This window comes from Ambystoma mexicanum, chromosome 6p (genome assembly GCF_040938575.1).
Source record: "Ambystoma mexicanum isolate Mex_15411 chromosome 6p, UKY_AmexF1_1, whole genome shotgun sequence".
Classification (NCBI taxonomy): Eukaryota; Metazoa; Chordata; class Amphibia; order Caudata; family Ambystomatidae; genus Ambystoma; species Ambystoma mexicanum.
Genome location: NC_090935.1, coordinates 1,246,960,489 through 1,246,973,679, shown reverse-complemented (window position 1 = coordinate 1,246,973,679; position 13,191 = coordinate 1,246,960,489). Strand labels below are relative to the sequence as shown.

The 13,191-nt window shown below is 44.7% G+C and overlaps 1 protein-coding gene across 1 annotated transcript in view; it reads left to right on the top strand.

Moving 5' to 3' along the window:
- Positions 1-13,191, top strand: part of CEP78 (centrosomal protein 78) — a 1,593,497-nt gene that overhangs the window by 996,118 nt on the left and 584,188 nt on the right. Inside the window, exon 10 of the mRNA XM_069625901.1 lies at positions 6,877-7,012. Within this exon, the coding sequence (XP_069482002.1) occupies positions 6,877-7,012 (136 nt within the window). The remainder of the gene's footprint in view (positions 1-6,876; positions 7,013-13,191) is intronic.

The window sequence follows — 13,191 nt, the reverse complement described above, 5'->3', positions numbered from 1 at the left end:
TCATTTTTCTACTGAAAAATGTCTTCTTCGACCCCAAAGTCGGGTTTTAAGGAATGTTACGACTGTGGGGCGAAGATGTCGATAACAGATCCTCACTGTGTCTGCCTTTGGTGTTTGGGTTCCGGCCACCGGACCAACGACTGCGGATCATGACTGAAAAAGCTCTCTGGGACCGCAGAGGTAAACTGGTGGTGGGGAGGGAAGCTTCGAAGGCTGCTTCGAAGAAGGACAAAATGTCTGGGGGATCTAAGTGCTCCAGTAGGCGTAAACGTTTGAAGAGGTCCTGGTCGAGGAGCCGGTCGAGACAATCTTCGTCTTCTTCGAAGAGACCTCTTCGTCGTCAGATACCTCTACAGATGTAATCAGATGTCCGACTAGGACCGATTCCCCTCGTAAATGGAATGCCTTTAGGTTAGAGATTATGCAGATCTTTGAGAATGTGGCCTCGACCCCCCTCAAAAGAGTCACGCAAGAGCCATGCCCCTGCCGCTCCTTTGGACGATTCAGTGAGGCCAAAGACTACTCCGGCAAAGGCAAGTAGTAAACCAGAGACTTGAGATACTTAACCCGACAAAAAAAGTGTTGAAGTTATCGACTCGTAAATTAAGTCCATCTCTGAGGCCGTAGAAGAAGCTAAAAACGTCAAGGTCTTTGTCGAATTCATTGATGCCATTGGCGCCGATTGCTTTGACGTCAGAATCGAGGCCAATTTCTAATACATCGACCCCTTTCTTGAAAGAGTCTTTGACACTGTCGACGGAGTCTTCGATTCCATCGAACCACGGTTCAGGAGAAAACATTCAAACCTGTACCGACAAAATACTTTTTTAAGTACTCTATTAACTTTTTTAAGTGTCCTCTATTTATGAAGAGGAAAGTGCTTCGGATTATGACTTATCTCCATTGGGAGTGCGTTTTGGCACTAGAGAGGTACCTGAAGAATTAATGGATCCAGAATCAAGGATGAAGGACCTCTGCGATTCCCTCCAATCTGCTAGTGGTCTCGACACTTCACCAGAGTTGGAGTTTGAAAAACCTGACCCATCAGACCATGCTGATTCATGTTATAGAAATCTTATTAATAGAGTCACTGAGTACATGGGTTGGAATAGGGCTTTGCCAACTTTTGAGCAGGATGACATGACGGACATCCTGGACCAGGGTCACCAGAAGGACACAGTTTTGCCCTTTCATAAGGCCCTTCAGAAGAAGGTGATATCAAATTGGGAGGCTCCAGAATCTGGACCTGCTGTTAACAGGAACTTCTCTAGGAAGTATAGACCCTCTAGCAGTGATCTTGACTTTCTCAGCAAACATCCTACGCCTGAGTGTTTGGTAGTCCAAGCTGCTATTTCAACAAAAAAAGTCTGCTTATCCCTCTATTCCCCCAAATAGAGACGATAAAAAAGTTGATGCAAGGGCTTGCAAGGTCTTTACGTCACGCAGCATGGCCCTGAAGTCCACTCATGTTACCTGTCGCTTGGCTCGATTCACTTATACCCTGTCAGACTTTGTTAGCATGGCGACTGATCACATCCCAGAAGGTGATGAAAGGGGCGGCTTTCTGAGCTTGGTTAAGGATGGCAAGGTGGTGATGGGAGAGTGTCTCCAATCAGGGCTGGATACTGCTGATAGCATCAGCAGGTCCATGGCTACGAGCACTGTACTGAACAGATTGCGTGGTTGAGAAAGTCGGGGTTTGCACCGGATGTGCAGTCCAGACTGCTTAACATGCCCTTTGATGGCTCGAGGTTATTCGGCAGCAAGGCAGATGAGTCTGGAGAATCTGCAGACCTCTAAGGCGGCGGCTAAGTCCCTAAGTGCCTCCATTCGACAACCTCAACAACCTTATTCAGGCTCATCTTCCTGGAGAGGTTGTTCTTTTCGTTTCTATTCCTCAGTTGGTAGAGGAAGGGGACAGGCCGGACAAAGGGGGCAAAGAAGATTCCCTCGTGGTGGACGATGAATGGGTGCTGAATCAGCCCCAGCAAGGCATCTTTAGCCTCAGCCACTGCTGCAGCCGCCGCTAAGCCACTCTGAGGCCTTGACCCACAAGACCCCGGTGGGAGGCAGAATCTCTCAGCATCTGAACGAATGGTGAGGCATTACCTCACATGCTTGGGCACTGGAAACAGTGGCTCAAGGTTACTGCCTTCGTTTTCTAAAAAAAGGCCTCTGGATCATGCACCGGGAACCAACTCTGTCAAAATTCCAGATCCGCTCCTTGTGCAGGAGATTTTGACCCTGCTAGAGAAAGTTGCAATAGAACAGGTACCTGTAGCAAAGAGGAACAAGGATTGGTATTCCCCCTACTTTCTCATTCCCAAAAAGGACAGCGGACTGAGCCCCATCTTGGACTTAAGAAACTTGAATAAGTTCCTCAGGAAGGAAAAGTTCAAGAAGGTTACCCTTGCTCAGATCCTTCAGGCTCTCAAACTCCAAGATTGGGTGGTATCATTGGACCTTCAGGATGCTTATTTTCATGTGCCAATCCATCTCAAGCACAGAGAATACCTGAAATTGGCGGTTGGCGGTTCTTACTATCAATTTCGAGTTCTGTCATTTGAGCTGACCTCCGCCCGAGGGTTTTCACCAAGCTGATGGTGGTAGTGGCAACAAGTCTCAGGAGAGGGGGATTCACGTCTACCCCTACCTGGATGACTGATTGATCAGGGCTTGTTCACCCGAGCAAGCCCAGGAACATCTCAGTATCACCTGCCACTCCTACACAGACGGGGCTTCTCTCTCAATTGCAGGAAGTCCCACATGATACCATTTCAAAGACTCCAGTTCATTGGAGTAGTCTTGGATACTTCCTCAGGGAAAGCCTCCCCTCCCCAGGTGAGAGCTCAGCACATTCAGCAGATGGTAGCAACATTCCAAAATGGCCAACATCTTCCGGCCTTCGATTCTTTGAGGTGGCTCTGTCTCATGGCATCCTGCATTTTCCTGGTGCCAGAGGCCAGATTGAGAATGAGATCCCTTCAGTGGGCTCTCAGAAACCAGTGGTCACAATTTTCAGGGAATAAGTCAGATCAACTGCAAGTTCCGAGCAGAGTTGCTCAACACCTGGTTTGATATGCTTGCGAAGAGAATATTCTCAAGGGACAGTCTTTTTGTCAACCATGGCCAGAGATAATGGTAGTGATGGACGCCTCACTCACAGGGTGGGGAGCCCACGAACTGACAATCAGTGGTCGTTGGTCTCCATCGGAGTCCAAACTGCACATCTACCTTTTGGAGCTGAGGGCAATCGGACTAGCGCTGAAGGCCTTCCTGCCCTCTGTACAGGGAAAGGATGTCGTGATCATGACGGACAACACAGTGGCCATGTACTACCCCAACAAGAGAGGAAGCGTAGGGTCACTACCACCGTGCAGAGAGGCAATGCAGTTCTGGTTCTGGGCAATACAAGAAGGAATCTCTCTATTGGCAGTTCACATAGCCGGAGAGCAGAACACGGCAGTGGACGCTCTGAGCAGGCAGAGCAGTCTCCCACGAGTGGGAGCTAGCTCAGAAAGTCCTTCAAGAGATCTTCACCCTTTGGGGAACCCCTCAAGTGGATCTGTTCGCAACCGAGATAAATCGGAAGTGCGATCAGTATTACTCAAGGGAATTTACAGCGAGAGGAGCTCTAGGGGACGCGTTCGTGGTGCACTGGGTTTTTCCACTCCTGTACGCATTTCCTCCAGTCCCCGTCATTCCTCACATGATCAGGAGGTTGAGAAAGTTCGGGAAACCCATGATCCTAATTGCTCCAGATTGGGCCAGCAGGACGTGGTACCTGGACTTTCTGGGAATGTCCATCTGCCCTCCTATACTTCTTCCACAAAGAGAGGATCTTCTCTCGCAAGAGGAAGGTCGGGTTCTCCATCCAAAGGTCAGGACACTCAACGTTCATGCATGGTTTCTGAGACGTTGAGATATAAGGATTGGGACCTCCCGGATAACGCAATGGAGATTTTGCTTTCGGCTTGAAGGCCAGCAACCAAATCCTTTTAGCAGTGTTGTTGGAATAAATTCAGTAACTGGTGCAAGTACAGGAATGTGGACCCTTTTCAATGTGGCACTCCTATGGTGCTTTCTTTTCTGTTACATCTGGCCAATCTGGGGCTCCAGCTTGGAACCATAAAAGGATACCTGGCGGCACTTTCCATTTTTAAGCGCTCCTCTGAAGAGGTCGCCTATTTCAAAATACTATTCAATTTCTGAAGGAACTCACTAACGTGTATCCTCCAGTCCCATTTCATGTCCCTGCTTGGGATTTAAACCTTCTAACTTGTATACCATTCCTGCCCGTTGATGCTCTTAATTCTGAAAACTGACCTTCTTGTGGCATTAACATTAGCCCACAGGGTAAGTGAGTTGCAGGCTCTTTCATGCAAGCCTCCTCATACTACGGTTCATAAGAATTAGAGTCAAACCATCATTCTTGCCGAAAGTTGTCTCTGACTTTCACCTGTCACAAAAGAGAACACTTCCAACTTTCTACCCTACTCCTCATTTGGGCAAAGAGGAAGAGAGGCTGCATAGACTGGACCCATAAAGGGCTCTCAGTTTTTATATTGCAAGGATGGCAACATTTCGCCATGATGACCAACTTTTTGTGGGATATACCGGTCCTAAATTGGGACTAGCGGTAACTAAGCAAACTACATCCCGGTGGATTACACTGGCTATTGGGGAATGCTACAGACTTGCTGGAAAGGACCCGCCGGAAGGGCTTTGTGCTCATTCCACGACGGGCATGGCAACTTCTGAGGCTCTTCAGAGGGGTGTCCCTGTAGTTGACATCTGCTCAGCGGCAACTTTGTTATCAATCCATACCTTTGTTAAGCATTATTTCTTAGACTCCTCTTCCTCTCAAGAAGGTCTTTTCGCTAATGCAGTCCTTCATTCTATTCACGATTAATCTAATTAGTACTCCCTGCTCCAAATTATCACTGGCTGCTTTGGGAGTTTATCAAAAATGAGGAATACGTGGGAGGACACAAACCATTCGAAGACCAAGTTACTTACCAACTGGTAACGTTCTTTCGATTAGATGTTCCTCCCACGTTTTCCTCATCGCCCCTCACGGCCTACCCCGACGTACAATTTACATGAATTACACTCTGCGTTTCCTGAGAGCTTGCAGTCTGGTGTACGCCTGGTTAGTTCCTCGAGTTATGGAATGAAAAAACAGAACTGAAGCCAACGGGTGTGGCACGAGCTACTTATACTACTGGTGACGTTGACACACCACAGTGGCCCTCGAGGGACATTGACGCCGCAACATCATGCACAGCGCCCACTGCCGAGAATATTTTTCCAAAGCAGCGGAGCTGGCCGAGATACGTATATCAAAGATGAGGAATACGTGGGAGGAACATCCATTCAAAAGAATGTTACCAGTTGGTAAGTAACTTGTTCATCTAACCCACTTCCAGCATTTTGCCAGTGATAGAGATTGAAAAGCAGGATTTCTACCATGTTTTCTACGTTAATGTGTGGTTATTGTATATCCATATTGTTATGATCGACCTGCTTGATAAGAGCCCCTAATTACTTTATCCATGTAATTAGTCCTCCGTTTGGTCTACCCCCTTGGCCGTTCATGGCTGCACTGCAATATAATGTGTATCCCTGCAGATTAATTGGCTGTACCGCCCATGTATCTTGAAGACAGATTATATGGTGAAGGCTTACAAAATCACATTGTGCAAGATTTATCATATTTTTAGCAAGGCCTGCAATATTCCAAAATAGGATCTGCACCTCGTGTGCCATCCCAACCCTATTTATTCAGCTGCAGGGTGGAGGGGCATGCATACAAGTGCACATCCTGTCAATCCAGTGCACCTTGAGTGGGTTCATCCATAGCAAGCTGTTCCTTGGTACTTCCTTCCCGTGACTCACCTCGATTCTTATTGTAGACCATAGTTTCTAAAAGTGTACTTTCTACAGAGTTTAGCGAGGGATTGTTTACCCGCTCTGTTATAATTGGTCGTGGGCCATCCAATGTTGAAGCTCCCTCCCTACTGGTTTTATCTGGTTGTTTTTGCTCACCACCTCTAGTATTGGTGGGAATAGTTTCTGAGGATATTCTTTCCTGAGTCGTTGGTAATGGGTTATTTGCCTGCAAGTTATTAGTTGTTTGTGGGCCATTTGATGCCAAAGCATCCTCCCTATTGGTCCTGTCTGGTAATTCATTCCACCGGCCCATACTTGTGGGTCCAGGCGCCCTGGTCTGATATTTTCCCCGTCCTGCCAGAATCAGGTGGGGGGGGGTGGGGCTTTTATCAGCAGTACTTTTCTGGTTTTTCCCTTGATATCTATCATGTGGCTTTTGGAGGTGGTCTGCTTTTGATTGCTATCTTAACGCTACCCGGCGGGGGTGCTCTAATCTCTAAAGAGGGTGACCTAGAAAAGGGCTTGAGGCCCTAGTCTATGATCATGGAGGCCAAAGTGCCTGGTAAGTGACAGATCAGTGTTTAAGGGGTATAGATGGGGAAGAGGGAAGCTGTAATGGCGGTGGGGCGGGGTGGTGAAGCAGGCCTGGAGAAAATTGTGGCTTAGGGTGAGTAACGTGATGGCTGGAAAGTAACACAGGCTTATACATTTTACTTTTAATTTAAAAAGAAAATGTTCAGTGCATAACTGGGGCCTCCCAACGTCAAAAAGAAGCTCCTCACGTGGACATGGTGCTAATTTGTTTGTCACAAGGTTTTGTTGTATTGATTCTTTCCTGTGATTTGGGACTAGATGAAATCGATTCCTCTGTTTAAGCAGTACTAAAACATATAAATGTTGGGACATATTGGTTAGTGTATTTTTGTTTATAAGTATCATGTCAACTGTTTGACCATTTTCTTCCTTTTTCCATGTCTGTTCTAGGGTTTGGCTCTAAAAGGAACCTTGCTCTTGAAAGGAAATCTGTGTCATATAAAGATGATTATGCTCCAGTGCCATTACGGCCAGGAGTTCAAGGTTTTCTGCCATGGCGCACAGCTGAGCGTGCAAAGAGACACCGGTACTTTACTTCCCTCTTTTTTCACTACCTTTGATAACTGGTGAATGACTGTGACTCCCTTTGTTGTCCTTTTAAAAGTATTTATATATATATATATATATATATATATATATATATATATATATATATATATATATATATATATACAAAAAACAAAATGTGATTGAAATTATATGCATAATATAGAAGTGGCATAGTATACTGTGTTGGAATTATTGTTGTAGGACATCATCACAATGTGTTGTATCCAAGTATTCGTACACAAAGAACTCGAAAAACTTTCTGGACTTCTAGACCTTAGCCAGAACGACTCCACATGTTACTCTCAGAGCACTTGCCTGCTGCTTGTATTCACCATTCTCTCAATATTCTACTTATTAGCACAAAATTCATGATGCCAAAACTGCAGCATCTTTCAGCAACATTGTTAGATAACGTATGAGCCACACTATGTCTCCCCCAAATGTGAGGAAAAAAGCTTGAAAACACAGTGATAAAGAAGCATACGAACGAAACGACACACTCAAACATACTAGGATTCTGACAAATGACCCCTCCACTTCCAAGCCACCATAGCGCTGTAACAGTGTACCACAGCTATGGGAAGGAATACTAGTTAACATCAAGAGCAACATCAACAGTGCAGTTGTCCATGTTATGTTTAACAAGACACACCACTGATAACATACATACAACAACCACTGTCCTGAAACCAACAGGATCATGTCTACCTAAAAACTATCAGCTATCAGGTATGTACATCTGACATATTTATACATCACATCCACATTAAAATAGTAAAACTATTATCACTAATCTCTAGGTCTCCACAGGCACGCGAAAATACATAGTCACCCACAGAAACTGGTAAACCTCAAACAGCATTGCCTCAGGCCATATAACTCATTAATATCATAACTGCCCAGGAACAAACCAAATCAGCAATAGTTAAAAGACTCAGATAACCAGAAAAGTCTGATGAGCACACGTTTTCTTGAGGAAAATTTCCCATGAGTTGGATGTGTTTTCAATTGGGAGTATAGTTTGCCTATCCTACAATGCAATTGATTGAGCGTTGAAGACTTGCTCCAGTCCAAGATCTCTGGATAAACAAGCTGAGCACCCTCATTTGTGCCATAGGAGGGTTCTACAAATGTTACAAGCTTCATTTAGGCCAATTTGAGGCGAGCTAATAGTTGTTTTCCCCTTGTTTTTTTACAATCTTTTGTTTGGTTATCTAATGCACCTGTCAGATCAACGAGTAAAATACCTAGCAGATCCCCTATCGCTGCTCCCAGTTCCTCTACAGCCACCCAATGCAACTATTCTACAAATATATTCATTTGAATCATCCAAAAACGAAACTGCTGGCTTTATCGGACAAAGAAGAAACAGAGTGACAAAAGTATCAAGCAAGAAGAACTAATGCTTAGTAATATATGTAAGGAACCTGAGGGCATCCTCATTTCTTTCTAACCATCATCCTCTACTCAGGTGTGCAGGGAAGGGCCATCGCTCTTGGATTCCAGCCCTGGGGCGGAGATGCGAGGGAGGATCACTTGGTAGAGGAGACTTGCAGAATGGCAGGGGGGTAGCCTTGGGTGAAACACAGTATCCCCCATTTCCATTCCATGATGAACCCTTGCTCACATCTGCATTTGTAGGATATTGCTGTCCTTTTCCCTCTGACCAGAAAAAACACCAAAAGGCATTATAAATATGGGAACATTTGAAGGAGGGCGAAGGAGAGGTCTGCAGACGAGACAGGGTATCCCCTTTTCTCTTATAGCCAATCTCCCCCTTCACCTCCCCCTTCCTTTAGGGGCAATTGAAAAGCATCTCCCTTTATTTCCCCGCATTCAACCCCTGAGGAAATGCCAGGGACTGGTGAGTGGAGAGGGAAGATCACTTAGAACACGGGCACTCCTGGGGCTTGTGGGGAAACCGAAATGAACAGCTGAATGAATGATAAAGCGTGCGCAAGTTGAAATAAACCCAAAGCAACGGGTTGAGAGACCAATATGGACAATATAATGTGCAAGTGGCAGATTTACAGATCGAAGTTATTGAATACCAAACTGAACGAAAGCATTTGGCAAAACTATGACCCCATGACAAGTGTGTGCGAAATTCATAGACTGCCTGTTTTGAAAAGTAAGAACGAGTCGTATGAAACACAGAAGGAAGCAAGTATTGAAGATTGCAAAACAGTCTGAAAGCAAGGTGGCGAAGGAACAAAACCACCACAAAGTGAACTATATGTGAAAATACATTGTGGCAAGGCCAAAGACTGGCTAAGAAAGAAACACGTTGCGGCAAAGCCAAGAGGCTGATAAGGAGAAGCCAAGTGAGTGTGTACCATCCCGCAGGTCTAGGAGAACTTCTGTGGGCTAGAGAGCATAGGGTTCCTGGTCGCGTGACCTGTAATGGGTGGACCGTATGGACCTGGGAAACCCCAATTATGAATGCCAAAGAGGTTGCTGAAGTTACACAAGAGAAAACAATCTGATTGAAGTATTAAGAAACCAGAAAGAGTCTAATGCTGATTTGGAGCTGTTTTTGAACGTTGAAAGATTGAGAATCAGTACAAGTTAATGGTCTTGAACATTGGGAAAGGAACCCTGAGGTTTTGTGAAACTGTCTTGTACTTGGGGAAGGGAACCCCAAGGATTTGTGGAACTGTCTTGAACTTGGATAAGGGAACCCAAATGGTTTGTGTAACTGTCTGGAACTTGGGGAAAGGGAGCTGAAAAGTATACCAGGAGCTAGAAGAACATCCCTACTCATTGTTTAGCTTTAGTTGTGAGGGCAAGTATAGGTTTCGGACACAGACTTTAAATTGAACTTTTTGGCTCCTACTTACCTTAATTTCTTTAGGCATGGAAATCCCACCTTAATATAGGGCAAGTTAGGCCTTCAACCATCCTGACATATAGGTTAATAAAACAATTCTGTTTGAACTTTGAATCTGTTGTCTTTGTCTTGCTTCATGATGCCTTCACAAAATGTGTCAGGTGTGGGATACACTTAATTGCTACAAACTGAGGGAACCCTATGTGGTTGGTAATCCAGCAGACCTCATGGAAGGATACAATTGTAAAGGTTCAGGATCCAGATCAAGTTTTAACCATAAAGAAATTAATTTTGTTTCCAACTAAATATCCCTGTTAAGTGTCAGGATGTATACCATAAGTCTGAGATCCTTCTTGATACCCTTCCCTTGTCCACCTATCATTTGAAACGCTGAGACACATTTTTATCATCAGTTAGGAAGCCCCAAACCTTTATTCTACCTGGAGCTTTGAGTCTCAGAATCCTGGAATAGGAACATTCCTCTGCATCTTTCCTTCCTTCTCCTTCAGAGCTAGAAAAAGGGAAAACCACAGAAAGGGTCTGCCACAGATAACAATCTAGAGATGGTTGAGATAAAATCGGATACCACTGAAGACCTGGAATTGTTTTCGATGTCCGATTTTGAAGGGAGTTCAAGTTGATACCATGTCCTCTCCCACCACAGCAACATCTTTAGAGGAAGTATTAGCCTAACTAGCCCCACACCAGATCCAAGCTTAACAACGCTTCTAAACGGGGATAGAACGGCTGATTTCTGCTCAAGAAAACCATATATTACCCCTTGAGTGCTGCAGCCGTATAAGGAGAGAAACGATCTGGAGAGTTTTTTTCTTAAATTTTGAGAGATTGTCCAGTTAGTTATGATTGGGGGGGGGGGACTTAAATTGGAGAATGTTCCGATCCCAAGCACTGGCTTCAACATTTTCCCAGAAAAATGCCCTCCACACCATTTATCCAGTGGTTGTCACTGTGTGTATCTGCCAAGCTTTCCATGATCACCTCCAGTAGTTCCTTCTGAAGCACTTTATGTGGAACACCTAGGACATTAATATAGGTACCTCGTCTCAGGTTGTCCAACCTCTCCCACTCTGCATCAATCCTCATTACATTTTCTGCTCTGCAATGTGAAAATTCAGATGCATGTTTGAATTATTGGGCTTTTTGCCTATGTTGCTCAAGTGCCATAGCCTTGCCCCCACCTTTGCTTTAGTCTGTTACACCCCTTGTAATCTGCCAGGACCTTCCCATCTTCCCTCTCTGCTCAAAGCCTGCAGAAAATCACATGGCTTGCAGGCATGTGCACAAGTATGTATGCTGCCATGTTGTTTCGCTTCTCAATCCAGGTAGGAGGACTTCACTGATGGCTCCCCAACCAAAGTCTGCAACTCGTGTCCTCTCCGGCTACAACTTCCCCATACCGGGATTGTCACAGATGTCTGCCTGTCATGCAGGCAAGCTAGGCCCCAAGTTCCGAGGCAGTAGGCGAAGGGATGGGTCCACCCTATAGCTGTAGTTTAAATACATCTGTACAATTCTATTTATTTATTTAACATTTGTAGAACGCGCCAAACCCGTATGTATCAGGGCGCTGGAGAGCAGGTAATACACATTACAGGAGTTTCCTCAGGCAACAATAGAAGACATAGGTTTGGCATATATAATATTAAACATATTTACAGACATAAGTTATTTACAGATAAATTGTTCCTGTAGGTATAATAATCAGTTTTACATGTGCAATCTTATTCACATAAGTAGAGATTTAACCAGATATCTTGCATTCAAAAGTGTCAAGAAATTGATTTTCCACGCAGCTTTATACGTTTTCGTGCTTGGTTGTGAAGGGGTTTATTTGATTTTTTGAAACGCCCTTTTTAGGTACAGACGTGGCTCTTGTGTCATCCCCAAACGTATAAAGCTGCGTGGAAAATCAATTTCTTGAAACTTTTGAATGCAAGATATCCAGGCTAACCCCCCCCTTCTCTCTACCAAACAAATGAGGTATGAGCTATGCCTCAACACTATACTGTGATCTTGCAACCAATATCACTCACAACTAAATGGATTATCAATACTAGAGCTTAGCAAGGTCAACTCCACTCTAGGGCCCACGTTCCACATATTCACATAAATAATTTACAAATGAAGTAGAGCAGATGTATTTACAGAGGCATATTGTATAATGATGATATTATAAGCATTGAAGACACAAAGGCTACACATTGGATGTGAAGAACTAGGCATTAAGTTTTCTACAGAGTGAAGTGTGAGAAGGGTCAGCTCTAATGTCTAGAGGTAGGGCGTTCCATCCTTTGGCTGCCACAACTGGGAAGCTACGTCCCCCAGCCTTAGTTCTTTTGAATTTCGGAACAGAGAGAAGGAAGGCTGAAGCGGAGCGTGTGGACATGGTGGTTTGGGTTGGAGTAATCAGGTTGGTAAGATATTTGGGAGCTATGTTAGTGAGGCATTTGTTGGTGATTGCCATTGTTTTGAATTTGATCCAGTCCTGAACCGGTAGCCAGCACACTTTGCGTCTGATTTCAGAGATGTTCTCTTCTTGGTATGTTTAGTTCTGCTCGTAAGGCAGTGTTTTGAGTGACCTGTAGTTCTTTGATGCTGAAGGTCGCAGTGCCATCCAGGAGGATATAACAATAGTTGAGTTTCGACATAATGAGGGCTCTTGCTAAGGTTAGGCAACTGTCTGCTGATAAGTAGGGTCTGCAAGCGTTAATGAGTTTGGCAGTGTAGCCTGCTGATGAGATTACGGAGTTAACTTGTCTGGAAAAGGTCAAGGAGGAGTCCAAATACACGCCCAGCGTTTTAACTTCTTTTGAGACGGTAATGGTATTTCCATCAGTCATGAAGTGTTTGTATTTGGAGTCCAGTTTTTTGAGGTGTGATTTGGTGCCGACCAGGAGTAGCTCCGTGTTGTCATTGTTTAGACAAAGTTCATGTTGGGCCATCCAGGATTGGATCATCTGGTAGATGTTGTTTAGGATGGTAGATGATTTGAATTTGCGTATTGTCCGTGTAGTTTGTATCGGACACTCCACGTTCATCAAGGCGGTCAAATAGCAGCTTGGTGAATATGTTCTAAAGCGTTGGTGACAGGGGGCAGGGGTGGTGTTAGCTAGGTTGGAAAAAACTCTCATAGTATGCTCAGAGAGAAATGATTTTATACAGGCCGTGGCATTAGGTGAGAAGTGTGCAGCGCTGTCCAGGTGGTGGCATAGTATTTTGTGATTTACTAAGTCAAATGCCGCAGAGATGTCTAGGACGAGGAGTAGTATGGTTAATTTTCCATTGTCAGTTATGGTGTCCATTTG